Source organism: Paroedura picta, chromosome 15, assembly GCF_049243985.1.
Source record: "Paroedura picta isolate Pp20150507F chromosome 15, Ppicta_v3.0, whole genome shotgun sequence".
Classification (NCBI taxonomy): Eukaryota; Metazoa; Chordata; class Lepidosauria; order Squamata; family Gekkonidae; genus Paroedura; species Paroedura picta.
In genome coordinates this window covers 27,257,450-27,284,108 of record NC_135383.1, presented here as the reverse complement: position 1 = coordinate 27,284,108, position 26,659 = coordinate 27,257,450, and the positions used below count along the sequence as shown (strand labels likewise).

General features: G+C 48.5%; 1 protein-coding gene and 1 long non-coding RNA gene across 2 annotated transcripts; one reads left to right on the top strand and one right to left on the bottom strand.

Annotated features, from left to right (window-relative positions):
- The first annotated feature begins 1,304 nt into the window (after positions 1 to 1,304).
- Positions 1,305 to 19,404, top strand: LOC143824891 (uncharacterized). Its single transcript, XR_013226902.1, has 3 exons — positions 1,305 to 3,042; positions 12,282 to 12,343; positions 19,194 to 19,404. It is a non-coding gene; the product is annotated as an uncharacterized LOC143824891 (long non-coding RNA).
- DYNLL2 (dynein light chain LC8-type 2) lies at positions 7,355 to 26,452 on the bottom strand. The gene is made up of 3 exons (XM_077312711.1): positions 26,162 to 26,452; positions 20,497 to 20,635; positions 7,355 to 9,281 (listed from the first exon to the last, which is right to left on the bottom strand). The coding sequence occupies exons 2-3, from the start codon at positions 20,626 to 20,628 to the stop codon at positions 9,144 to 9,146; spliced, it is 270 nt and encodes an 89-aa protein (XP_077168826.1). The 5' UTR covers positions 20,629 to 20,635; positions 26,162 to 26,452; the 3' UTR covers positions 7,355 to 9,143.
- Positions 26,453 to 26,659: the final 207 nt, after the last annotated feature.

The following is a 26,659-nucleotide window of genomic DNA, read 5'->3' as shown; positions in this document are numbered from 1 at the left end:
CCTCTTCGTTCCTCCCCACTGGCCCTCATCCCTAGCGCCCATTTTATTCCGCGATAAAATGGGCTTTCTTTCTAGTTTTAATCTAATCTCTTTGCAAACTGTTTGTGGAGACTGCTAAAGGTATCCTTTTTGGATCTTCCTCAAGCAGGGGGAACAAGCTGCATGTTGAATTGGCAGCATACAGACCAACAGGCTGCAAGTACATAGTCTAAATTTCACATAAGGTATCCAGCTATCTCCAGCACCCACCTGGCTGAGGAACAGATACCATTTCCCTGTAGTAACCCCCCCCCCCTCACTGAAATAATGATGGCAATTAGAGATAATCTGAGTTATTTTGAAACAGGAATGTAAGTTGGACTCCAAATACGCATCAGAGGGAGAAACAGAGGGAATGGGGGGAGGGAGAGAATAAACCATCTGAGAAGCACTGCCTCTTATAATGCAAAGTGGTCACTGCTTTCTTTGATTATCTTACAGATCTTCCTGTTTAAAGATCATCTATAAAATTACTGGATGCAACACAGTCTTGGAAGCTTGCTTCTTGCTATTGGTTAGCATAGCATATGGGTGGCTATGCATAGCTTAGAAAAGCCCCTGCAAAAGTAAAATGGTACCTTCCACTTCCACACATAGCAGCAGCCACCTGACATGAATGTATTATTTCCTAAGCAGGAGGGGAGGCAAGCAGAGTAATGCCAGGCAACAGCTTTCCTAGGGCAGGGAAGAAAGGGCTCCATATGCTTAGTGCTCTTGCACACACCACGATTGCCTCTGGATTGTTGGGTTGACGGCCCCACCGGCTTCGGGGCGGCCAGCGGCTCGGCGGCTTCACGCCTCCCGTGGTGCCAGGCCGCCGGGCAGGGAGCACCCGCCAGCCGCGTCAGGCCGCCGGCAAAGGAGCAACTGCAAGCTGCGCTGTGCGTGGCTCACAGTTGCTCAGGGCTGGGAATCGGAGGGACCAATCGATTGGTCCCTCCGATTGTCTGTCTGGAGGAAGGGTCCAATTTGGACCCTTCCTCATCACGGACACATCCCGCCCCAGAACCCCTTACCCTTTTATATAGTCCGTGGCGCCACGGGCAGTGTCAAGATATAATACATAAATAAATAAATAAAAGCTGTACATAGTCACACAGGCTGAACTTCAGGAGAGCAAATTTTAACAAACTTAAAGTTATGTTGGGTAGAATCTGGTGTCTGAAAATCTTAAGGAGATTCAAGTCCAAGAAGGCTGGGAGTTTCTCAAAAGTTAAATCCTGAAGGCACAATCGTAGACCATTCCCTTGAGAAGGCAAATTGGGAGGAACCTAAAGAAACCAGGATGGCTCCATAAACAGCTTTCAAAATAATCTTTAAACTGCTCATGCGGAGCGGTATAAATAAAAGAGTAAGGGCTAAAGGGGAGGAGAAAGGGTGGGCTCTGTCCAGGATAAAAACTCTGAGGGCCCAATCAGGAGCCGCAAAGTGAATTTTAATAGTGAAATATAAAATTAATAAATTAATTATTAATAAATAAATTTTAATAGTGGACAGTGTAACGTGCTGCATTTAGCTTGGAAAAATTAAATGCATCACTATAGGATGGGTGAGACTTGTCTTGGCCGTAGTACATGTGAAAAGGATCTAGCTGACTTAGTAGACCATATACTGAACATGAGTCAGCAGTGTGACTCAGTAGCTAAAAAAGCAAACTGGATTTTGAGCTGTATTAAAAGAAGTATCATGTCCAGATCATATAAGGTGATGTCACCACTTTACTCTGATCTGGTTAGATCTCACTTGGAGTACTGTGTTCAATTTTGGGCACCACAACCAAAGAAAGATGAAACTGGAGCGTGTCCAGAGGAGGGCTACAAAGATGGTGAAGGGTTTGGAGACCAAGTCGTATGAGGAAAGGTTGAGGGAGCTTGGTTTGTTTAGGGAATTGGTTAGAGAACCGCACTCAAAGAGTTGTTGTCAATGGTGTTTCATCAGACTGGAGGGAGGTGAGTAGCGGGGTACCTCAGGGCTCGGTGCTTGGCCCGGTACTTTTTAACATATTTATTAATTATCTAGATGAGGGGGTGGAAGGATTACTCATCAAGTTTGCAGACGACACCAAATTGGGAGGACTGGCAAATACTCCAGAAGATAGAGACAGAGTTCAACGAGATCTGAACACAATGGAAAAATGGGAAAATGAGAACAAGATGCAATTTAATAAAGATAAGTATAAAATTCTGCATCTGGGTCAGAAAAATGAAAAGCATGCCTACTGGATGGGGGATACACTCCTAGGTAACACTGTGTGTGAACAAGACCTTGGGGTACTTGTGGATTGTAAACTAAACATGAGCAGGCAGTGTGATGCAGTGGTAAAAAAGGCTAATGCCATTTTGGGCTGTATCAACAGGGGCATCACATCAAAATCACAAGATGTCATAGTCCCATTGTATGCGGCACTGGTCAGACCACACCTGGAGTACTGTGTGCAGTTCTGGAGGCCTCACTTCAAGAAGGACGTAGATAAAATTGAAAGGGTACAGAGGAGAGTGCTTTGGGCTGATCCTGCGTTGAGCAGGGGGTTGGACTAGATGCCCTGTATGGCCCCTTCCAACTCTATGATTCTAGGATTAATGGGAAAAACAAGATTTTCACATGGGTTTGTGAAACGGGGCTCCTTCAAAAGAGTCAAACGGGGCTCCTTCAAAAGAGGCGATTCTGAGCCTTAAGAATGAGTTGCTTTAAAACTCGGACTTGACTGTGAAAGGGAACAGATACCTGTTGTGTTTCCCTTGCTGCTGCACCCTGTGGTGCTCTGGAGCCCTGAAGAAACCAGTTTAGTCTGGGTGGCCTGGGGGGGCTTTTGCTCCCTGATGCTCGTCCTTAACAAGTGGGTTTTCATGATGTTTATTCCTGCTATTTTGCATTTTGTTGTTGTTGTTGTTGTAATCTGTTGTTTTTATTCAGCTGCTGCTTTCCCGATTCTAGCTTGGAATAATCTAACGGTTTGACTTTGCATTGCAAGCCACCCTCTCGGCCATCGGAAATGGCAGGAAGGTGAGTTTTCCAGTTGAGCACCCATTTTATGTCTTCAGAACATTCACACAGTCTGCCTCCCCAGAGCATGTTCTGGCAGCCCACAAAGCAAAACACACAAGAAATCATCTAAACAGCATTCCAATCAAAATAAGGTATTAAAATCACAGCAAGAAATACAGTTGTCAGCTCTGAGTTAGGAAATATCTGGACATTTTAGAGGTGGAGCCTGGGGGGTTGGGGAGGACTTTAATGGGGCCTAATGTCCCATTACGAAGCAGCCATTTTCTCCAGGTGAGCTGAGTTCTGTCAGCAGGAGATCAAATGCAATCCCAGCACCTGACAGCTGGCAACTCTAGCCAGAATATAAATCACTGTAACATACTGAACAGCCTCAAGTGATCATAAAAGAGTCCTCAGGCTGGAAGCAGAATGAGAAAACAGCTAAAAGAGAAAAGTCGTAGGGGTTCAACTTCACTTGTTTATACACTGTTTCCCCCCTGTGTTCCCTGCGGCCACCCAGGAGTTTGCAGGGAACCCTTCTGAAAGGAAAAAGGGAATAACCTTTGCACTCTTCCAGTCCTTCAGGACATCTCCAGTCCTTAAAGAGGTCCCAAAGATGATGGACAAGGGTTGTGCAAGTTCTCCGGAAAGTTCTTTGAGTACTCTCGGGTGCATTTCATCTGGCCCAGGGGATCTGAACTCATTCAGTGCAGCTAAATGCCTCTCAACAACCTCTCTGTCCATGTCAACCTGCCACCCAGACACTATCTCTTGGCTACTGCCATCTCTAGATGTGCCTAAACCCTTTGACCTGTGGTAAAAAACAGATGTAAGATAGGCACTAAGCCTTCCTGCTTTCTCTGCATCCTCCGTTAGAGTTTGTCCATCCGCACCCAACAGTGGGCCTATTGCCTCCTTTACTTTACGTTTGCTCCTCACATAACTGAAAAATCTTTTCTTGTTACAGTGGGCTTCCCTGGCCAATCTTAGCTCACTCTCAGCTTTGGCCTTTCTGATGATTGATCTACAGTGCCTAGTAACCTGTAGGTACTCTTCTTTAGAGCTCTGTCCTTCCCTCCATTTCCTGAACATTTCCCTTTTCTTTCTTAGTTCTTCTTGAAGTTCTCTGTTCATCCAAATAGGCTCCTGCAGTGTTTTCGTCTTTCTGGGATAGTCATTGTTTGAGTATTCCAATCCATACTCCTATCCCTTACTTCTTTGGCACCACGTAAAGGGTATCGTACATGCCCTGAAAATGCTGAACCTCTGGTACCGCTTCCACAGCCCCAGTTACAGAAATATTAGATCGCTTGTACCAGAAAGAGCTTATTGTGGTGTTGCATCATAAAATGACGCCTTGTGCTGCAGCTTGTGTTGCACTGGGACTGGCGCCAAAATGAATTGCTAGGCGGCAGGAAGGGGAACTGTATCCTGTGGCCTTCTTCCATGAGAACACCTATCTGTCAGAGGTAGTGGCTGCCCAGTATTCCTGGAATATTACAGATAACCACTGATCTGGCAGTGAGACGATCACCTTTGTATGTGCCCCCTGACACTGGGCAGCTCTGGGTCAGAACTAGAACTGGTCAGTGCTTCTGTAGTCGCCTGTGACCCTTCTGGCCAATAGGGGTGAATGGAATGCTGTCACCATCTGGTGTCCCTGGGTTTGCTGGCTAATGAGGGCATGGCCTTCTTTTTGTCTTTTGTCTCAACTTGAACCTTGTCTAGCTTATACTTGCCAAGGGATAGGTGGTGGCCTGAGAACTTCTCTGTTGCCTGGGTCATTTTGGAAGACGAGTCAACTAGGGTTGGGTGCTTCGGCGTCTGAAGCGGCCCAGAAGCAGCCAGTGCTGTGGCGCGGGGGGGGGGAGGCGGGGGTGCCGGCAGGCACACACAGGCAGGGGCAGCTCAGCCCCTGCGTGTTTGCCTGCCGACGCCCGAGCCTCTTCTCCGCAGTCACCATGGCACAGATGGGGATGACTGCCCCTGCATGAATCGCCAGAGAGGCCACCTCGTGCATCTCATTCTGTCATCAGCCTTGGACAGGACCACTCATGAATGCAACCACTGGGGTGTGATAGAGGGGCACATTCAGATTCTCCATGGTCCTCCTGGGCAAACAATAAATATTAATTGCCAGGAATGCAAGAGAGGGGCCACCCCTTCCCCCAACATAACCCATTCAGATCTCACTGCCTGCTTGTATTGACAGGGAAAGGATGAGATGCTTTGAAGTTGTGAAGGATCCCAAAATATCCTTTCATCCAGATCCTTAATGTCCAGCAGCTCCAGGTTCTCTGAAGGTCAGCAGGAGCAGAGTACTTTGTAGTAGCCAGGACCGGGCTCAGTAAGCGTGGGAAATGCTCCCTGTGGAACAATCTGGCAGAGGATTCCTATGGCTGGGTTTTGTCCCGACCACCGGCCATCCACCGTGTCTGGTCAGATCTAATGAGGGAGCCACTGAAGCTAGGTTGGCTAGTAATGCTGTGTAGCAATGGTCAGCTTCTTCCTACCTCTCCTAGAGATCAATGCACAAACAGCAGGCCTCAGGCAACGAGTCCTTGATGAATGGTGTACAGTCAAGTTGCCTTTTTGTTTCTTGGGGAGAGGAGGGACTTCATCTCCACCTTGGGAAGGAATGCCCCACCCCCTAGGCTCCTCTATCTTCCTCTCCCCCTGGAGAGGAGGCTGAGTGGTTCGTGCCCCTCCTGGTGAAAAGGGGCATATACCCCACATTGGCTGTAAGGACCATGTCCCCCCATATGGCTGCTGCCAACAGCCTATGAAAGGTTATGCCTTACTGCCCTGTACATGCACAAAGGTCCCTGGGAAGGGCTCAGGAATGGCCATTGTGGTTGCTCTGTCCTGGAAGCTGCAGGAAAAACTGGGAGTAGGCGGGAGTGGACATCATGACTGTTCCCTGTGCTGGAAGTGATGGGACAAACTGGGTGGCTAGTGGGACCAGCCATTGCAATTGCTCCATCCTGGGAACAGTGCAAAAAACTGGGTGGCTGGTGAGAACAGCCATCGCTGTTGCTCCCTGTTCTGGGAGCTGTGTGAAAAACCTGTGGACTGTATGACTGACTAGAAGGCTGTAGATCTTTTAATCACCTGGGCAGCCAGAGGTGCAATTGCCTGGGCAGAGTATGCCCAAACCACCATCTGTGGGAGCCCCCATGTTGGAAGCTACCATCAGTACCATGAGGGGAGAAATTGGGTGCTGCCATTATGGTGGATGCTGCCTGACAGGCAGCCTTCTACTCCCACATACTTCCTCTTGTGCAGGTGTGTGGAGCTCTTGACTTGGCCCTTTTCCTGCCTAGTCCCTTGGAGCTCCCCCTACTCCTGGGGTAGTCTCAGCTCCTGTAATGCTCTGTCCCACACCTAGGGCTTCATCGGGGACAAGAGCAGTCTCATCACTGGGCACACTGGACCCTCGTGACTCCTGCAGTGCTCTGTGTTGTCCACCTTTCAGTCCTGGTTGGCAGTGGAGGAACCAGTGTATGCCACCTTCTGAGTCCCAGTCTGGAAGCTTTGGGTAAGGAGTCAGCTGCCTCCTTGAGATCCTGCCCAAAGCTTTTGTGAGTGGGTGCCCCTGGAGTTTTTCCTTTGCTAATCTTGCAATTAAATAGTAGGAAAAGTTTCTCACCAGTGGGTGAGTGGAGCAAACCAGGAGCCTGGTACCTGAGCAGAGGGCTATTCGAAAACTGAAAGGCCAGCCCATGGTCACCCATTAAGGCCACTGAAAATAATTTGAATGTGAACAGTCCTACCTGAGTGAGCAGAACATGATGTAACCGTCTGGGATGACATCCTCCACTGAAGTAGAACAGCAAACCATCTCTAAACATCTCACCTTGAAAACCTTATGGGGTCACCATAAATCAGCTGCAATATGATGGCCCTCCCCACCCCCAGAGGCTCAGTGGGTTTGACCCCCATCAGTAACTGCTACTGAACTGTTCTCTCCATAGGCCTTTTTAGTCCTCAAGGCTCTCCTTTAAGACCAGGGGTGTGTGAAAATTAAACAATCCATTTCTTTTGCTTCTGTTTCTCCAGCTGCTGTTTTCATATATATTTTCTTTTTTGGGGAGGGAAGGGAAGGAAGAGGACATGGCCAGAACAAAGCACTGCCAGGCCACTGCAAGGGTGATGTTCAGAGTGCCTACTCCATATTGCAAACAAGATTCCATCACCTCAGTGGACCCCCCCCCCCCCACCACAAAGCAGCAAACTTTGCCTTAAACCATGATAACATTTCCCATCCATAAAAGTGAGCACACTGCCTGCTTCTCCTTCAAAGCATGGAAAAAAAGGAATCTGGAAGCCATTCTTAAATGTGTCAGTTCTTTTAATGTTCTTGAAAAATAAGGTTTATTTGAGCAACTGCAGATAAGGGAATATTTAAATTTTTGCACACTCCATGAAGTGTGAACATATTCACAAGTTAGACACATGCATGAAAAGAGAAAGGAAAGAGAAAACATTTTTTTCAGATCAGGTGGAATTCCTTAGAATAAGTAAGAGCCCTAGTTTAAATCAGAGGCACCTCACTTTTCCTGACACCTCCCCACCCCACCCTGAGGCAGGAGACTGAAGCCAACATGAAATACAACAGTTACATCAACCTCTAATTTTATTTTTTTACAAGATGGTTTGACTGAGTTTTGTACAAAGTTTGAGGCATACTTTGGATTTTGCACAGACACAAGGAAAACTTCTGTTTGTTAAAACTAGACAGCTTGGGTCTTTCCCTGTTTCACAGCCAAACGAAATTGTCACCCCGCTCCCCAAGGTATGATACACAAGCACAGATAGATGGAGACAATTTCCACAGTTGTGACCTGGAGTCAGTACAAACTTGCAGGTAGTTTTTCTTCATTGCTCCCCCAATACCAAATTTTGGGGTACGGTCTACCTAATTTCAATGTATAGGCTCTTGACAGCAAAAGCGCCTGAATTTTGCTAAAATTTTCACTGCCTTGTGTATTTCAAAGATGAACTCACGAAGAAAACCCAAGGGACAGCCATTTGGACATCTTAGCAATAGAACAGATTTTCAACTATACATTAGGGAGGACACCAAGGAAGCCTGCAGGAGACTGTTTCTCAGCTTTAAAAGCAGGCATGTTTTCTGCTGCTGTCAAGTGAAGTTTTGCTACTGGCTATCAGTTTCTGCAGGGCTCTGTTAGGGCAGAGGGGAGTAAGAGAGAGATTTTGAATTTATCTCCAATCAATTTGTTCCCCCCCTCCCCCCAAAAAACACAACCCCAATGCACCTACCCAACATCAAGACACCATTTCTTGACAGATCTTCCCACACAACAGTTGTTGAAAGTAAACTGCAGTAAGGCAACGTTGACTCAATCAGGGATGGAGAGAGAAAGAGGCCAGCAGCAGCTGCCCAGCACCATGAAGGGCACAGGCCTCAAAACCTTGGCAAGATGCCACAAGTGTGGGGCACAGACGGGTGTAAGGATTTATCATCTGGGACCAGGGTTAATCTACTTTGAAGCCTGATCACTGGGATTAAATACCAGCTTGATTCCAGATTTGTGCTGGAGGAAATACTACGCATTGCACAGTCAATTCAGGCTGGGAGCCACAAACAGGCCCCTCCCCACCCCCGTCCCTTTCACTATGAAGGTGGCCAACAGCAGAATGTCACACGATCATCATTAAAAAGAACAACTGGTAGATGCCTCAGTCCAATTCACACCCCCACAAGAACTTTTTTTTGGTCTGCTTAAATTCAGCTTTGAGAAACATCAACATCACCAAGAGATTACATTTGTGGAACTAACGTTTATTTATACCTCCCCCCCCCCTTTAAAGGCCATTGTTGAAGCATTTACAGTTTTCCCTAGTGCAAAGAAACAAAAAAGAAAAAAAGCAGTAAACCAGAGGGGGAAAAATTTAGAAAAGAAAGATGCTGCCTTTCATCCCCCAGGCAACCAAAAGAGAATTTAGGTGTTATTACTGCAACATATACACATTAAATATAGTATACAGTCCATGCAGTGGCACAGCCATGGTAGAGGAAGCCTGCATACTCCCTGCCTTCAGAACACCACAGTCCGGGTCCCCACTCGCCGTGTCCCTTCTTCTCTTCCTGTCTCCTACCCCGACTTGAAAAGAAGGATTGCAACCTGGCCCAAGTAGAAATAGATGAAGTGCTTTGTCTCGTGCGTCACGTAGCTGCCAAAATTCCTACCCACAATGCAGTGCCAAGTGGGGTTGTATTTCTTGTCAAATTCCTGAAGAAAACAGATGGGAGGGGGATGAAAGGAAATAAAGTCTTAGTCACACACAGTGGACCCAGCCATGGGTTCCCCAGAAACCACCCTGGAGTTAACATGGCTATTGTGCTGTATCACCACATCATGCACATCCCAAAAATTCCCTCTTACACTTGGCATTTATACAGCTACTAAAAATATATATATACTTTCAAGTGGGTAGCCATGTTGGTCTGAAGCAGAACAACATTTGAGTGCAGAGGCACCTTTAAGACCAACCAAGTTCAGTTCTGGGGATAAGCTCTCATGTGCACACACACACTTCAGATAAAATCAAACAGAAATCACCAACCAGTACGTGTAGTTAGAGGATGAGTCAATCAGCATCCTGTCCACCCTCAACCTATGTCTAGACTGTGAGTTTCCATTTCATTGTGCCTGAAGTGTCTGTGCACATCAAAGCATGTACCTTGAAAAAAACTTTGTTGGTCTTAAAGGTCATAGGACTCAAGCTTTGTTCTAAAAATACACAGTAAGAACTAGCTTTTATACCTCACCTTTACATTACCTGAAGGAATCCCAAAACAGCTTTCTCTTTCTCTCTCCACAATAGACACCCTGTGAGGTAGGTGGGGCTGAGAACTCAACTGTGGATCTCCATATGCCCATGGACAAAAATTCTCATGAGTCCCTGCCAGCAGCATGCTCATGGGAGCTGTAGTTCATGGACGTCTGGAGCGCCATATACTTTGGCCACCAATGCCCTACTGGATGAGACCACTCAGCTTCACATTCTTGGGGAGGGCCACAACTCAGAGACAAGTCCAGGACTGAGTACATCTGAACCAATCCAACATGTCAGGGGCTTCTAAGGAGGCACCAAGTTAATTAGATCTTCCCATTTATCTCTCACGCCCTCCCCCCCCCCCGCCCACCTAGAGCTTCTTTGGTTAAGCTGCTTTTTGTGTCATTAAGTTTTTAGGTAACTAATGAACATCAAAACATCAGAAGAGTCCTGCTGGATCAGACCAGTGGTCTATCTAGTCCAGCCTCCTGTCTCACATGGAGGCTAACTAGTTCCTCTGAAGTCCAATAATAGGGCCTAGAGACCAAGGCCTTTTCTCCAATGTTGCTTTCTGGCTCTGGGAGTCAACAAATCAGTGCCCCTGGATTTGGAGGTTCCTTTTAATTCACAAAGCTAGTAGCCACTGAAGGCTGTCTCAAGAAGTGCTTGTTTTGTGCCTCTATTCTATAGACTGGCATGACGGTACCACAGAAACATGCCAGGAAGGCACCATTCAGACTCGTGGAAGTACGGCTAAAACCAACTTTGATGGGGAAGTCAACTTCAGAGACTAGCTTCACAGACACAGACTGATCACAGTGAACTGAGACACCTGCATCCAGGCAGGCAGTTTCAGCTCATGACACTGCACAAACTATTGTCTGGCTTGAAAGTACATCTTTGTTTTATTAGCAGCTGGTTTTACAGCTTTGTAAAGTGCCCATCTGCTGAGAGTGGTATTCAAGGCAGAGTGTAACAGCTTCTGATGAATGAATAAAAATTGTTCACTGACTCAGATGCTTGTGGAGAGCTAGGCGAATTAGCCACGCTTGGCAAAGGTGCCCCTGGGGAGGTCTGAAGCAGATTCTTCCTTACAATGCTTGGAAGTAAATAGCTCAGATATGGGGGTGAGTGGGGTGCAGGAACCTAGTGGGAGTGATACTAGAAAGAGCTCGAAGAGCAGCATGGGGGACATTCAAGCACAGGTGTTAATGAAAGAACTCTTTTACAGAATATGCCACTATAAAGCTGATCTTTGTAGTAAGGTGGCACTTTAAGGCAGAAGGTCCCATCAGGCCTACAAGAAGGCTCCAATGCCACTACGTACCCAGACTGTAGCGGGCCAGACACCTTCCCTAACATCTCCAAGGGTTCATAGGGTTGAGCTCAATGATACAGCATCACCTTCACCTGTGTCATACCCCAGTCTCAATTCCTGGCATCTCCCAGTAGTAGAGCCCACACATGAAGCCGCCTTATATGGAACCAGATTCTTGGGTCCATCTGGCCACAACTTTCCAGGGCAGAGGACTGTCACATTTCCTTCTGCCTATTCCTTTGGACTGGAGATGCAGGAGGTTGAACCCAGTTACGCAACCTACCTCATAGGGTTGTTAAGTTAAACTGGAGGAGAGAAGGATGCAATGCACTTCGGAACCCCAATGAGGGGAAGGGCAGGGTATGAATGAGGGAAATAAGTATGCCTTGTTGCCATTTATCTAAGGCTTTTGAGAAACCCTGCTCTGATTGGACCAAAGATCCACCTAATCCAGTATCCCGTTATAACCAGAGCCAGAAGAGGTGGCTTTCGAAATTCACAAGCTGCAGCACTCAGTCGTCTGGTGCCTCACATACACTGCCCCAAATCTGGAAGTTTTGTTCCAAACTATCAAAAGCCTCTGCTGGATCAGAGCAAAAAACCATCCAGTCCACCATCCTAGTTCCCATAGCTACCAGCCAAACACCTCCAGGACAGAGATCCTCAAACTTCTAGCCAACTGGAGTTTGATTTCAAAAGCCTTCTCCTTCTCCCTCCTAACCATCACACTCTTGATGCCCCTTTTCACCAGCCTCTCATGCCCTAGAGGCCTTGGTTTCCTTGCACCCCCCATGTATGGAAATGAAACATTGGATTCACCTTAAGGTTTCTTCTCTTCAGTGGGGCAAAGTCATCCAGGCTGGTTAGGTCATGTTTCTGCCTGCTTAAGTAGGGCAATTGAAATGTAAATTTTCTACCAGCCACATAATCAAGTGACCAAAGCCTGACCTTCCAGTTCTTTCCAAGCTCTGCTGCATTTTCATCTTGTGTCAGGCAATGTTCCTCATGGCATAGAGTAGTTTTCGCCCAATGTAGTGTAGGGAGGGTGGCTCTACTTGTTTGTTTTCTTGTCTTTGTTTTTGTGTGTGTGTATGTGTTTTTTTTTGAGTGTTTATGACTGTCCTTTCATGTCAAGGCACTCCATCTCTTGGGTGGGATGTGGATGACTTCACCCCACAGAAGAGAAGAAAACTTCAGGTGAGTCCAATGTTTTGTTCTCCTCTACTGGGGCCAAAGTAATCAAGACCAGTTAGCTGTACCAAAGCTGTACCAAGGGTGGATTCCAGTGTTTACCTCCTGTCATGAGTGCCTTGCTGTAGGACCTTTCGTCCAAAAGTGGACTCTTGGTAGTCCGGCTGGTCAATGCGATAGTCTCACAAAAGTGGTAAATAACAACTACATTACCACCCTGCAGATTTCTGTCACCGGGGCTCTGGACGAGAAAGACGCTGATGAGGCTGCTGCCTGGGTGGAGTGAGATGTTATTCTTCCTGGAGGGACCTTGCCCTGCTTTTCATATGCTTTGATGCTTTATTTTACCCAGTAGACAATAGTCGAGGAAGAGACCTCCTTGCCTAAGTTGGTGGGTCCATGGGCGACCAACAAGGCGTCTGACCCCCTGACGGGTATGGTCCTGCATAGGTAACATGTCTCCTGGTGTCTTTGGTTTGGGGGGGAAAGGTAGGTACTACTACCAACTGTTCCAGGTGGAATCGTGAGACTTTTGGTATGAAACAGGGATCTGTACCAAGGGTCACGGAATTGTTCTGGAATATGCAGTTCCTTCCTAGATAAGGCTGCCAGTTTAAACACCCTTCTGGCCAATGTGATAGCCGCCAGGAAGGCCATAAGAGCTTGAGTTCTGATTCTTGGATGGGCTCGAGGGAGTTTTTTGACAATGCTTGAAGGATAATTGGAAGCTTTCAGGTCAGGAACCGATGCTGAATAGGCAGGTCCATGCTCCTTTGAATGGATTAGCTGACAAGGAGTTTTAGCAGTTGAATCTCAAGTGGCAGTGCTGCCACATGTCTCTTGAGAGTGTTTGCTCTCAGACTCTTCTGTCTGTACAGAAAGTCTATGACGTCCTTGTAAGACTACTGTGTCAGCTTATGCCTGGTCCTTGAGGCCCACTTAGAGAAGATGTTCCATGTGTGAGCATAGATCCGGCGGGTGAATGGCTGTTTGGCCTGAAGCATAATGTCCATGAACCCGCCTTGGAATCCTATGCTCTGGAAAGCTTGCCATTCAACATCCATGCTGCTAGGTGAAACCACCCTGGGTCTGGGTGGTGGACAGGTCCTTGTAGGAGAGGGTCCTCCTGGACTGGCAGTGACCATGGAGCTGCCATCGACATCTGAACGAGGTCAGAGAACCAGGGGGTTGTCACTGTCCTGAACTAGTAGCGCCCCAAAATGGAGGGTGACTACCAGAGCATTGATTAGGGGCACTTATTGATTAGGTCCTCCATAGCTTCATCAGTAAGTATTTTTTGGCGGTAGAACTCAGTGAATTTCCAAACCCTGGTATGGCCCATTCTGCCTTCAATAAATCATCGAAATTGTCCAGGAATGCGTGGACTGTCTGGGCTGAGGCAGGTCTATTGAACAATCTGGTGTCTAAATTAGCTGAGGTAGTGGACCGGGAATTTTGTTGGACCTCCATCTCATGCTGAAGTGTGGAAATCACCTTGGGAAACAGTTTTTGCAGGGTCTTCTGCCTGGAAGAGTCTGGTTGATGTATCGGGGGTCTCAACTGTCTCCTCACCAGAGCTCCCCTTCCTTATCAGACACCTCATTTGGGTCTGAGTCGAGGGACTGAGATTCATTGGGTGTGTGTGGCTTATATGGCTTCCACCTAGGGCTGGCATGGAGTCCTCTCTGGGGTTATGTGCTGGAGCCTGTCTTCTTCCTCCTCTGAGCGTACAGAGGCATTAGTGTCAGATTCCAGGTATTCCTGGCACTGGGGTTGTTCCTCCTGCACTAGTCACCAATTGTGACTAGGCTTCCTAGAGGCCTGAGAGCTCTGGCCCGTTTCACCCTGAATTCCCTCCATTGGAGAAGATTGTGGAAGAACTGTTCCTTCTCCGCGTCCTCCTCCTCCTCCCACCAGCCGTGCAGCTTCCCACCCCCTTTTGCCTGAAGGGGCCGTGCAGAGAGAAGCCTCATCCAGTGTGAGCCAAGCCTTGCTAGAGCTGAAGGCTCTATCTGGCAATGGAAACCGGGCACCATGTGGAACGCTGCTTGGGGCGGTGCCATCTTGGATGGACGGTGGTCCACGAGGCATGACGGTGCCATCTTGCCACCTGGAGATGATTCCCAGCTGAAGGAACATGGCCTTTTAGTGTGTGCAGGGGGTGGTCTAGCATCCAGAGCTACGGATTGGTTTCCAGGTAATTGGAGGGGTGGGTCCGTATGGCCGTATTAGGGGCTGAGTGCTCACCTGAAGGAGTCACCAGCCCTGTACTCCCACAGCATCTCTCAAGCTGCAACGGTTCGGATGGCAGGCGCTCCGGAGCGCTCTGTGCCACAACATTTCTTCCGGTCCCCCGTCAGCTTCCTCTTCTTGGTTATGAGCTTTTCTGCTTGGATGGGAGTGCTGCCATCCAGTCGAGCGGCTGCTGCCTTCCTTTTGCCAGCAGCGTGTTTTGCCTTGCATGCGGTGGGGAGATCCCAGTCCTCTGGTGAGGAGCAGTGGTCCCCAAGCGCCAGGCCGCGGCTCCCCCCCGCAGTGAGAAACATCCCACCAAAACGGCCGATTAGCTTGCGGCCCGGCAAGCTTCTTTTTGTGGGAAGCATGAACACGCATGCGTGGATCTGCTGAGTACTCGCAGAATTGTCACACTTGTGCGTTTGCGGCAGTGCATGGTGCAAACGTGCAAGCGTGGACCTGCTGCGCGTGCACATTTGCGCATGGGCTGCCGTGCATATGCGGCGCCCGGATCGCCCTCCCCCCACCAGTCTGCAGCCTGAAAAAGGTTGCGGACCACTGCATTAGAGGAGTAGAAGTCTGGAACTCCGGACTGATTCTCAGGGTCTTTGGCAGCTGCTGAGACCCCCTCCGCCCTCCTTCCCTCCCTCCCGAGTGTAAAGTTCTGGTTCCATCTGCTTTTGAAGAAGCTGCAGCCCTGGTTCAATTATTCTGTAGAGTCTCTTGACAGCTTGTGCTGTAAAAATTTTCTTTGTTATATTTGTTTTTGCAGTGTTGTCTAGTTTGATTGAGAGCAGAGCTCTGGATCACCTACCCAAGCAGTAGGGCAATCAAGACTGGAAGGTCAGGGTCTGGTCACCGATTAGGTGGCTGGGAGAAAATTTACATTTCAATCGTCCTGCCTAAGCAAGCAGAGGCATGACCCAACCAATCTGGATGACTTCGGCCCCACTGATCGGGGGGGGGGGGGGCCTACCTACATCTGAAAGCAAGTTTTCAGTTTGCATGACCAGCAGAGTCAGATTCCCCAAAGGGAGTCAAGATCTCTTGGGCTGCCAGTTTCGGACCTCACCCAGATTCTAATCTCTCATCCCTTGATCAAAAGGGACTCTGACCATAAGAAACTTCATATTGTAGTTAGCCAGAGGCTAATGGAAGAGTGAGATGGAGCCTGGGAAAAATACTCTGAAATACCCATAGAAATAGAAGATCGGCACCGCCACATGGGAACTTCCAGTATCACCAGAAAACCACCAGTGGCTGTTATTGCCTATGGAGGCTGCTCTCTCTACAGCAGCGGTTCTCAACCACCCTGCTCCTGCCGCCTGCCACGGTGCTGGCCTCCTCCATGCAGCCTTGGTGATCTCCGTGGCTTCCACAAGCACGAAGGCGGCGCAGAGGAGGCCAGCCCCGTGCTGTCGCCACCGAGCTGTCTTTACAACCCCTGGGAAAAGGCCAAATGATGCCTCGAGGAGCTGTGACCCCCATGTTGAGAACCACTGCTCTACAGTAAAATAGTCTGCACCAGAAGATGGTGAAGGTGCACAATTGTCACAAGCAGACTCCCTCCTCCCTGGGAAAACTCTGAGAAACGATCGATGTGTTGATCCCCGCGTAGACTCCAATTTGAGGAACACTGCCCTGGGAAGCAGCCTTACTCCTCATAACTGGCATTCCCAGGTATGCTGCCTCCCTGCAGGGCAGACGTTTTTTTAAACCACCCTAATCAAAGAGCTAACTATCTTTAGTTCCACTGCAAACCCTCTACTATGGGCCTTGTTGTTGTTATGTGCGAAGTCGTGTCCGACCCATCGCGACCCCATGGACAATGATCCTCCAGGCCTTCCTGTCCTCTACCATTCCCCGGAGTCCATTTAAGTTTGCACCTACTGCTTCAGTGACTCCATCCAGCCACCTCATTCTCTGTCGTCCCCTTCTTCTTTTGCCCTCGATCACTCCCAGCATTAGGCTCTTCTCCAGAGAAGCCTTCCTTCTCATGAGGTGGCCAAAGTATTTGAGTTTCATCTTCAGGATCTGGCCTTCTAAAGAGCAGTCAGGGTTGATCTCCTCTAGGACTGACCGGTTTGTTCGCCTTGCAGTCCAAGGGACTCGCAAGAGTCTTCTCCAGCACCAGAGTTCAAAAGCCTCAATTCTTTGACGCTCGGCCTTCCTTATGGTCCAACTTTCGCAGCCATACATTGCAACTGGGAATACCATAGCCTTGACTAAACGCACTTTTGTTGGCAGGGTGATGTCTCTGCTTTTTAGGATGCTTTCTAGATTTGCCATAGCTTTCCTCCCCAGGAGCGTCTTTTAATTTCTTTGTTGCAGTCCCCATCTGCAGTGATCTTGGAGCCCAGGAAAATAAAATCTGTCACTATCTCCATTTCTTCCCCATCTATTTGCCAGGAATCGAGAGGGCCGGATGCCATGATCTTTGTTTTCTTGATGTTGAGTTTCAAGCCAACTTTTGCACTCTCCTCCTTCACCCGCATCAACAGGCTCTTTAGTTCTTCTTCACTTTCTGCCATTAGAGTGGTATCATCTGCATATCTGAGGTTGTTGATATTTCTCCCTGTAACCTTAATCCCAATTTGTGACTCCTCTAATCCCACCTTTCTCATGATGTGCTCTGCATACAAGTTAAACAGGCAAGACCTATTTATACAGCCTTGCCGAACTCCTTTCTCAATTTTGAACCAATCAGTGTTTCCATGTTCAGTTCTCACTGTTGCTTCTTGACCTCCATATAGGTTTCTCAAGAGACAAATAAGATGCTCTGGTATTCCCATCTCTTTAAGAACTTGCCACAATTTGTTGTGCTCCACACAATCAAAGGCTTTAGCATAGTCAATGAAGCAGAAGTAGATGTTCTTCTCAAACTCCCTAGCTTTCTCCATGATCCAGCGTATGTTGGCAATTTGATCTCTAGTTCCTCTGCCTCTTCAAAATCCTGCTTGTACTTCTGGAAGTTCTCAGTCCACATATTGCTGGAGCCTAGCTTGTAGGATTTTGAGCATAACTTTGCTAGCATGAGAAATGAGTGCAATGGTGCGGTAGTTTGAACATTCTTTGGCATTGCCCTTCTTTGGGATTGGAATGTAAACTGACCTTTTCCAATCCTGTGGCCATTGTTGAGTTTTCCAAATTTGCTGGCATATTGAGTGTAGCACTTTTACTGCATCGCCTTTTAAGATTTTGAATAGTTCAACTGGAATGTTGTCACCACCACTAGCTTTATTGTTGCTCAGACTTCCTAAGGCCCATTTGACTTCACATTCTAGGATGTCTGGATCCAGGTCAGTAACTACCCCATTGTGGTTATCAGGGATGTTAAGCTCGCTCTTGTATAGTTCTTCTGTATAATTTTGCCACCTTCTTAAAATCTCTTCTGCTTCTGTGAGGTCCCTACCATTTTGGTCCCTTATCATACCCATCTTTGCATGAAACATTCTCTTCATATCTCCAATTTTCTTGAAAAGATCTCTGGTCCTCCCCATTCTATTGTTTTCTCCTATTTGTTTGCACTGTTCATTTAAGAAGGCATTCTTATCTCTTCTAGCTTTTCTCTGGAATTCTGCATTCAATTGGGTGTATCTTTCTCTTCCTTGCCTTTCACTTCTCTTCTGTCCTTAGCTATTTGTAAAGCTTCCTCAGACAGCCATTTTGATTTCTTGCATTTCTTTTTCTTTGGGATGGTTTTAGTTGCTACCTCTTGTACAATGTTGTGAACCTCCGTCCATTGTTCTTCAGGCACTCTCAGATCTAGTTCCTTAAATCTATTTGTCACCTCTATTCGTCGGGGATATGATTTAGTTCATACCTGAGTGGCCTAGTGCTTTCCCCTACTTTCTTCAATTTAAGCCTAAATTTTGCAACAAGAAGCTGATGATCTTAACCACAATCGGCTCCTGGTCTTGTTTTTACTGACTGTATAGAACTTCTTCATCTTTGGCTGCAGAACACATAGTCATCTATGAGCCACTAGTATTTTAGTTTTTGTCTTAATTGTTGGAAGGGATATCCTGCCTCTCACGGGATCTTCTGGTCACTCACCCCAATTCAGCCACGAGTCCTCTTCTGTGACAGGCAGGTAGAGGAACCAGTCACACCCACTGCAACATCTATTTGCATGCCCACAGTTTTGAATGAGTTCTTGGAGTAGCTATGCCACAATCATCTTAAGCAGGGGATGCTGGGGATGGAGTCTTAAACCTTTTGCACCCCAAGCAGAGGCTTTTCCCACTGAGCCATGCCTCTCCTCCAAACCTGTCTAGCCACAGTTGGAAGAAGAATGCTGGCCTAGGTAGGAGGGGGACCATTAGCCTCATCCAGAAGGGTTCTTCTGACAACACTGATGGTTCAATGGTCAGACTCAACACAGAAAAGCTTTAAATGCTGTCCAGGTGAGGAAGAAGAGGCAGCCATAGTTTTGCAGCATGCCACGTACCTTGCAGCAAGAAGGGCCCAGATTCACTCAGGCACTTCCAATTAGACAATCCCCAGAGCTGAGAAAAACTTTCCGGCTCAAGACCATGAGAGTTGCTACCAGCTAGTGACAGGACCAAGCTCCACAGAGAAATGATCTGACTTACTAAGAAACATAATTCTTTCCTTACAGCCCTCAGTTTGCAGCCAGAATACTCATGAAGACTGGAAAACACTCCAATCAGAGGTGCCAGAAAGGAACCAGGATATTATCTTTGTGTAAATCAGTGAGACAGGATGTTTCTTAACGTTCTTGATGCTGCAACCCTTTAATACAGTTCCTCATGTTGTAGATACCCCCAACCATAAAATTATGCATTCTTTCTCAGAGATTAAACCAAAACTGACCAATGGTGTGGAGATTTTATATAAGCTGTTATTTTCTCAGTTCAATTCTGTCTCTTGTCCCACAATGCCAATCTTGCTCTTTACCACTGCTCCAGACAGACAAACGCTCTATCTCGATCTACCCCACAAGGCTGTTGTATGGCGACTACAGGAGAAGCAGCAATGGTGGCAGTGCCCCCCCCCCGGCCAAGCTGCTCGCCCTGCCGCAACCTGTGAAAGGGTCATTCAACCCCCAAAGGGGTCCCGACCCCCAGGTTGAGAACCACTGGTATAGAGCACTGAACCAGGATCCAGAAGACAGAGGCTTTAATCCCCCCCCCCACTCTGCAATGGCCAATCACTCCCAACTAAACCTACTTCATGCTAGAAAAAAACAATGTCTGGAGAGAATTTGACCCTGCAGGGGACAGCAAGAAGGTAACCAGATAAGATAGAGGATAGTGAGATCAGCACCTTCTCTCATTTAAGTACCATTCCTTGTCTGTCTTCAGATTGCGTCTCCTTGGGGCATTTCTCCTTTCTTCTCAGGAGGCCTTCACTCAATCTCGCAAATGGAGATGTAGCTCGGAACCTCTTCCAGTGTTTCATATTAAGTACGTTAATTCCCAAATCAGTGGTTCTCAACCACCATGAGGCCGCAACCCCCATTGCGGCAGCAGAGTGCAGGGGCGTGTGTGCAAGTCCAGAACAATCTGGAGGCAGCATGGAGGCGGCGAGTGCCATGGCTCCTCCTCTGGCCGCTGCTGCCTGCTGCCACCACTGCAGCGGCGGCCACCAACCTGGCAACCCTGCAGAAGGGGCCAGGCAACCCCACTTGGGGTTGGGACCCCAAGGTAGTGAACGACTGTCCTAAATAAACATTTATCTACTTTTCAATCACGTTCTGCACTACTGTGTCAATTTCTCTGCCAGCACATCACAAGGTTGTTGTGAGAATAAAATAGAAAAGGAGAGGAAAAATAGGCCAAAATAAAATAAGCCTCGCCAATAAGTAAAAGCAACAGGCTGGACCAACCGGACCCTCGCCCTGCCTCAGCAGAGCTTTTCCTTGGAGCACCCATCCTGCACTACGGGGACCCCAAAGGTACCTTTTTAATGTAAGCTGCAATGTCCTTCTCTATGTTGTACTTCTCCATGGCCTGCGTGGCACAGTCGACAGCATCCTGCTGCATGTCCTCAGACATGTCCGCATTCTTGATCACAGCCTTTCTGTCAGACATGATGGACCTGCAGGAAGGACGACACGCGTGAAGGCTGGACCACTGCAGCACAACCTGCTACATATTCTGGCTGCCCGATTACTGGACTACCTGATTGTTACCTCCTAAGGACCTTATGAGGATAGATGGGTGGCAACCCTTGAGGGGATCTTCTCAGTCATGGCCCCAAGTTTGTAGAACTTCTATCCCTAATTTCTGCAGTTGAAAATTTGTTTCATCCAGCATTCCCTCAGTAATCCTTCCTTCCTGCCCTTTTCACATAGATATAAGAACTGGCATGGCACAGTGGATAAAATGTTGGACCAGAATCCAAGCAAACCACTCTCCCAATTCTGCCCTGGAAACTGGCTGGGTGACTTTGGACTATATCCTCACTCTCAGCCAAGCCTGCCACACAGGGTTGTGTGAGGAAAGAATGGATGTGAGGACAAGGATGTAAGCTACCAGATCCCCACTTGGAAGAAAGGTGGGCAAATAAACCTTGTAAATAGATTAAAATATAGCTCATCTGTTCTGAGAAGACATGGCCGTTATCCTGACAGCATGATTTTCTGCATGTTCATGTGGGATTAAATTTCAAAAAACTCAACATGGATCTTTGAATACATCAAACTGGGCTATATGCATCCCTCTCTTATAAAAGGAACTCACACAGAACTCATACAGAAGTTACTAGACCACAAGTGCTTACTACAACAGCCTAAAACAAATTATTTGTCGCTTTAAAAAACTTTATTTGGATCTCCTGCCTAATACAGTCAAATTGTTTTTTTTATCTCAGCCAACCAGATACATAACCACATATATTTACCTGCCTACTGCATTTGCAGGCCAAAAATTGGGAAATATATCAAGCAGGCCTCCATATTAAGGCCATGGAAGAGGGCCCCACATTAATCACGGTGAGTTAAAACTTTTGTGAGCTTCATCACTCAATGGCAAAGCAGATTACCTGCAAGCAAGGGACTGTCATGCTTTCTTCAGGACCTTCTGCCCATTCTAAAGGTCATAAGAGGAAAGAAGATGCCAGTGGGTCTGAATGATGCTAGCTAGGATAGCTGAGCCAGTACTTTGGACGTCCGAATCAATGTAGTGCCTTTCAACTGAAAGAGGCCTATAAAATTGTTCCCTATAAACTATGGAAGCAAATCTCAACCTAGAGTGCATATGGAGAGCAGCTATGCAGCCCACATTTTACTCAACAGACACAGCATCCTCTGTTCCTTATCCTTCGTTCAAGACCAGAACATCACAGGCTTTCTCCCCCATCCTTTATTCTTACACCCACCTTGGGAGGTAGGCTAGTCTGAGAGCCATTCCCATACTGGCAGACACACCCTTACAGTTCCTTGCAGTACTTCAGAAGCTAAATCATAGAATCATAGAGTTGGAAGGGACCTCATGGGTCATCTAGTCCAACCCTCTATGCAGGACACTCACATCCCAATCGCTCATCTACTGTAACCTTCCACACCTTTGCCTTCACAGAATCAGCCTCTGCGTCAGATGGCTATCTAGCCACTGTTTAAAAATTTCCAAAGATTGAGAACCCACCACCTCCCGAGGAAGACTGTTCCACTGAGAAACAGCTTAACTGTCAGGAACAGAGGTAAAGTTTACAAAGTTTACATCTGGTAGGTTCTCCAGATGTTTAGATGGAATTTCTTTTGAATTAATTTCATCCCATTCATTCTGGTCTGCTCCTCTGGGGCAAAAGAGAACAATTCTGCTCCATCTTCCATATGGCACCCTTTTAAATACTTGAAGATGGTTATCAGATCCCCTCTCAGTCGTCTCCTCTCTAGGCTAAACAGACCAAGCTCCCCCAAACTTTCCTCCTCTGGAAATGTTCCAGTTTGTAAACATCCCTCTTCAACTGGGGTGCCCAAAACTGAACGCAGTACTCCAAGTGAGGCTGAACCAGGTAAAACAGTACCATTACCTCCTGGTAATGATCTGGACACGATACTCCATTTGATACAACCCAAAAGCCCATTTGCCTTTTTAGCCACTGAGTCATACTGCTGACTCATGTTCAATGTATGGTCTACTAAGACTCCTAAATCCTTTTCGCACATGCTACTGCCAAGGCAAGTCTCCCCCATCTTATATTGGTGTATTTGGTTTTTCCTATCTAAATGCAGAACTTTACATTTGTCCCTATTGAACTTCATTTTATTCAGTTTAGCCCACTTCTCAAGCCTATCAAGATCATCCTGTATTCTGTTGCATTTGCTACTCCTTCCAGTTTAGTATCATCTGCAAATGTAAGAAGTATCCCCTCTAATCCCTCATCCAAATCTTAGGTCCACTGCAAATTCAAAACACACTATATTACACTTTATTTTTTATTGTTGCGCAGTGCCTATTTTCTAGTTCAGACAAAAATTAATAAGTTTTTTTTAAGTCATTTGTAAAAGCCACTCTGAGTCCTCAATGGGGAGAAAGATGGGAAAAGAAAGAGAGCAGAAAAGCAAGCAGTGGAAAATCCCATGGCCAGGAGCAAGCCAGAAAGGGCTTTCCCAGCCTCACAAAGATGGAGAGACTGGGATAAGAGTTTCCAGCCCTGAGTAAGCCCTGGGATGGGAGACCACCAAGGAAGTCCAGGGTTGCTACTACCAAAAGAAAGGCAATGGCAAGCCACCTTGGAACATCTCTTGCTAGGAAAATGCAGCCACACCAGGAATCATAGAGTTGGAAGGGGCCATACAGGCCATCTAGTCCAACCCCCTGCTCAACGCAGGATCAGCCCAAAGCAGACTTCTGCCCCCAAATTCCTCACTGCTCCCCTGGATGCTTCCACTGCACCCATGGGGGCCTACTACCCACTTTGGAAATCCCTACGCTAGAACAAGGCTCACTCTCTCTTAGCAATGTCATCAAACAGCAGCCTCTCCTGAGTAGTACCCCTTCATGATGCATGCAGAGCAGCAGGAACAGCCCTACACAGAGAAAACAAGGAAAAGCCAAAGTGCCTTACTCATGTATATGGAAAATTCATACAGCAAATACATTTACACATGCAATTTCTCACCTGCTGCTATGAGCAGCCCAGCCATGCCTTTGCCACCAGGCAGTGCTGCACACCTGGCCCAAAAATCAGACCTGTGTTCCCTCCAGCAGCTCTACAGATTCATGCTTTCTGCTTAACTGTTGAAGCAGCAATGCTCTCATGTTATTCTCCTAGCACGAGACCATCAAAACACAGCATTGACATTTCACCTACACTTCTTTAAGGGCTCTGAACCAACTTTTGTGTGCAGGACTTCTCTCACTCCTGACCAGGAACTGCAGTTTCATAAGGGTTTGTTGCCAACACGCACTCAAATATTCTGCACCTTGGCAGGTGGCTGTGCATGTGCTCATTCAGACTAGGGCTCACTAGCATAAACATCCTTCTGCACATGGATATTTGCTCTCCTCTGCCTCCACTCAGCAGCCTCAGCCACAGAGACGGCAAGGGACCTGCCACAAGGTCTCTCTGGATACGTCCCCTTCTAAATCCGTGTAAATCATTCCAGCAAGCAGCCGCACTAGCAGTTAACTGTGCTGGAGCCCCAGATCACTACAGGGAAATGAATTCTCTCACAATGACCTGCACTTTCTTGCAAGGGGATGGGGGTGGGGGGAGAGAGATGTGAGCCACAGCAGTTAAAATGGATCTTGCAAGTTCTGTAGCTAGCAGCTTATTTGCAGCCCACCGAATTCCAAGATGCCAGAACACAGCACCCCCTTTCCAGTTTACAAACACTTGGCTTGCCTGGCCTTTCCACAGCACTCTGACAGGCACACACACTGGGATCCTTATAGCAGGCGAGACCACTGTCACCACTCCTTTGCACTGCTCAGAGGCTGAGGGCATGGCGGCCTGCCTAAGGCTGCATATCGCTCTCACTTCCAGCCATTGCGCTGCATCGATTCACCAGAGTGCCAACCCAAGCCAGACTCAGCCTTTGCAGCACTAAGGGTGGAAGCCACTGGGGCCCAGCCTGAATACTTAATGCATTCTGGGGCTTCATGAGCAGACCCATTCCTCTGCCAGAACTACAGTTCCCAGGATCCTTGGGGGGGGGAATTATCACCAAGCCAGTCTAAAATATCAATGGATGGATGGCGCCTGAAAGTACAGGATGATAGGTTAAACTCCCCTTCTCCCCATCAGAATCTTCGAGGTTTCTCTGCACAAGTCTCTAACCAACAAATTCTGATGTGAACCAGTAGGTAGCTGTGAGGCATGGTCCACTTGTTCACAAGTCTGTGGACTTCAAAACACCCCCCCATACTTGTCAGAGTTAACAAGCACTCCTGAATTATCAGTGTGCATAGAAAGGGGGGGGTTTCGCTTTGGGGGCTTTGTACATGGCTCACCCAGCCCCTTTGCCATACCCACTGGAGCCCAGTGCAGGCCTACCCTAGAAGTCAACTAGGCATGAGTAGGAAAAGGCTTCCCCCCTTCCAAAGAAAAAGTTGCACATCACAAGGAATTTCCATCTGTTGGCAAAGTCTCAAGGAACCTGGAGGTGCCTTGTTACAGCAATTAAAGGCTGCTCTTCCAGAGAAAGGAAAAGTACCAATTGCGTAATAGCAATGGCCAAGGTTACAATTATGCCCTTCCCCCCATTGCTAAAGGCTGACATACATGTGGGGTTTTTTTTTTGGGGGGGAGTTAATGCAAAATTATGAGCTGCTAGGCATTCATTTTCCAGGTGGAACAGACTTCAGCCACTGTATTTCTGCAAGTAAATGTCTCTTCCTACAGAAAATGTGGAGGTAGAGAGAGTTAGGTGACGTTTGGTAGGGAAAGGCCAAGCCACCAGGCTTTCTGCCTCTTCCCTCAATTCCCTGGAGGGTCCTTGTTCCCTCAATCACGTGCCCATCTCTTGGGTCAAGCAGGACGTTTGACTAAGTTCTGGGAGACGGAAGTCTGAATCCGCCCCGTCATGGAAGCCTGCTGGGTGACCTTGGCCAGGCACACCTGCCCAGCCCTGAGATAACAATAGCGGTGGGGGAAACTCTGTCAGAAAGCCGCGGCGCTCCCACCGCAATCCGCTCCCAGGTGAGCAGAACGCCTCGGCCTCTCTCGGGTCTTTCCGCCCCGAGACTCCCCCAGGAGTGGCGCGGCCGGGAGAGCGGACTGGGGACACGCCCCTCCCCCCCCCCTAGACCTTCTGGGTGGGCGGGCAGCTGGTCGCGGAACCTGAGGGCCATTTAAGAGAATGGAATTCATCCCCCCCCTCCCCCCCTCGGGTCCCAGGAAAGCCGGCTCGGGAGGAGGGCCGGGCCCCTCGCTCCCCACCGCAGAGCCTCCGCCAGCCCGACGGGGCCGCAGCGCCTGGGCCCAGGGCCTCTCCGGGGGGGGGGCGGGGCGGGAGAGCCGCAGCCCCCGAGCCATGGCGGGCAACAGACGCCCCCTGCCGGCGCTGCAAGCGGCTCCCCTAAGCCCCCCCCTCCCCCCTCCCCTCCGGCGTCACGGCAGCCAGGGAGGGGCCCCCAGGAGCCCGGCCGAAGCCCCGCAGAACCCCGCCCCCCTTACCGTCGCAGGGCCGCGCGAAGCCGCCGCCGAAGCCCACAAACAGGCGGGGAGGCAGGCACGCCCGCCCCGGAGGCTGCTAAGCGTGGAGCGCCGCGCCCTGCACGGACGGCCTGCCTGCCTGCCGGGGGAAGGAGCCGCGGACGCCGACCAGGAGCCTTCCTCCGCCGCCGCCGCCGCCTCCTCCGCTGCGCTCCCCGGCGAGGCTCCTCCGGCTGGCGGGCTGCCCTGGTCCTCCCCCGGCCCCGCGGCTCAAATAGGCGCCCCTCCCCTTGCAGCAGCGCCGCCACGCCGCGCCCCCATTGGCTGCCGCAGCGCCTCGGCCCACCGCGCCGCGCGTTCTCCTCTCGCTGTTCTCGCCCTACATCTTGTTTCCTCCCATAATGCCGCGAGGAAATTGCAGAACCCGTTTGGGGGCGGGGGCGGGGCGCGAGTGGCGGGGGCTGCTTTGTTTTTTAAGTGTCCAAATAACGAAGCAAACAGATCAAAAGAGACCGGGGA

Bases quoted from the DNA above. Each gene is read 5' to 3' on its own strand.
- DYNLL2 (XM_077312711.1), bottom strand. From the start codon at position 20,628: ATGTCTGACAGAAAGGCTGTGATCAAGAATGCGGACATGTCTGAGGAC. The intron at 9,282-20,496 runs GTACCTTTGGGG...TGTTTTCTTCAG, and splicing joins TTGCAGCTTACATTAAAAAG to GAATTTGACAAGAAATACAA.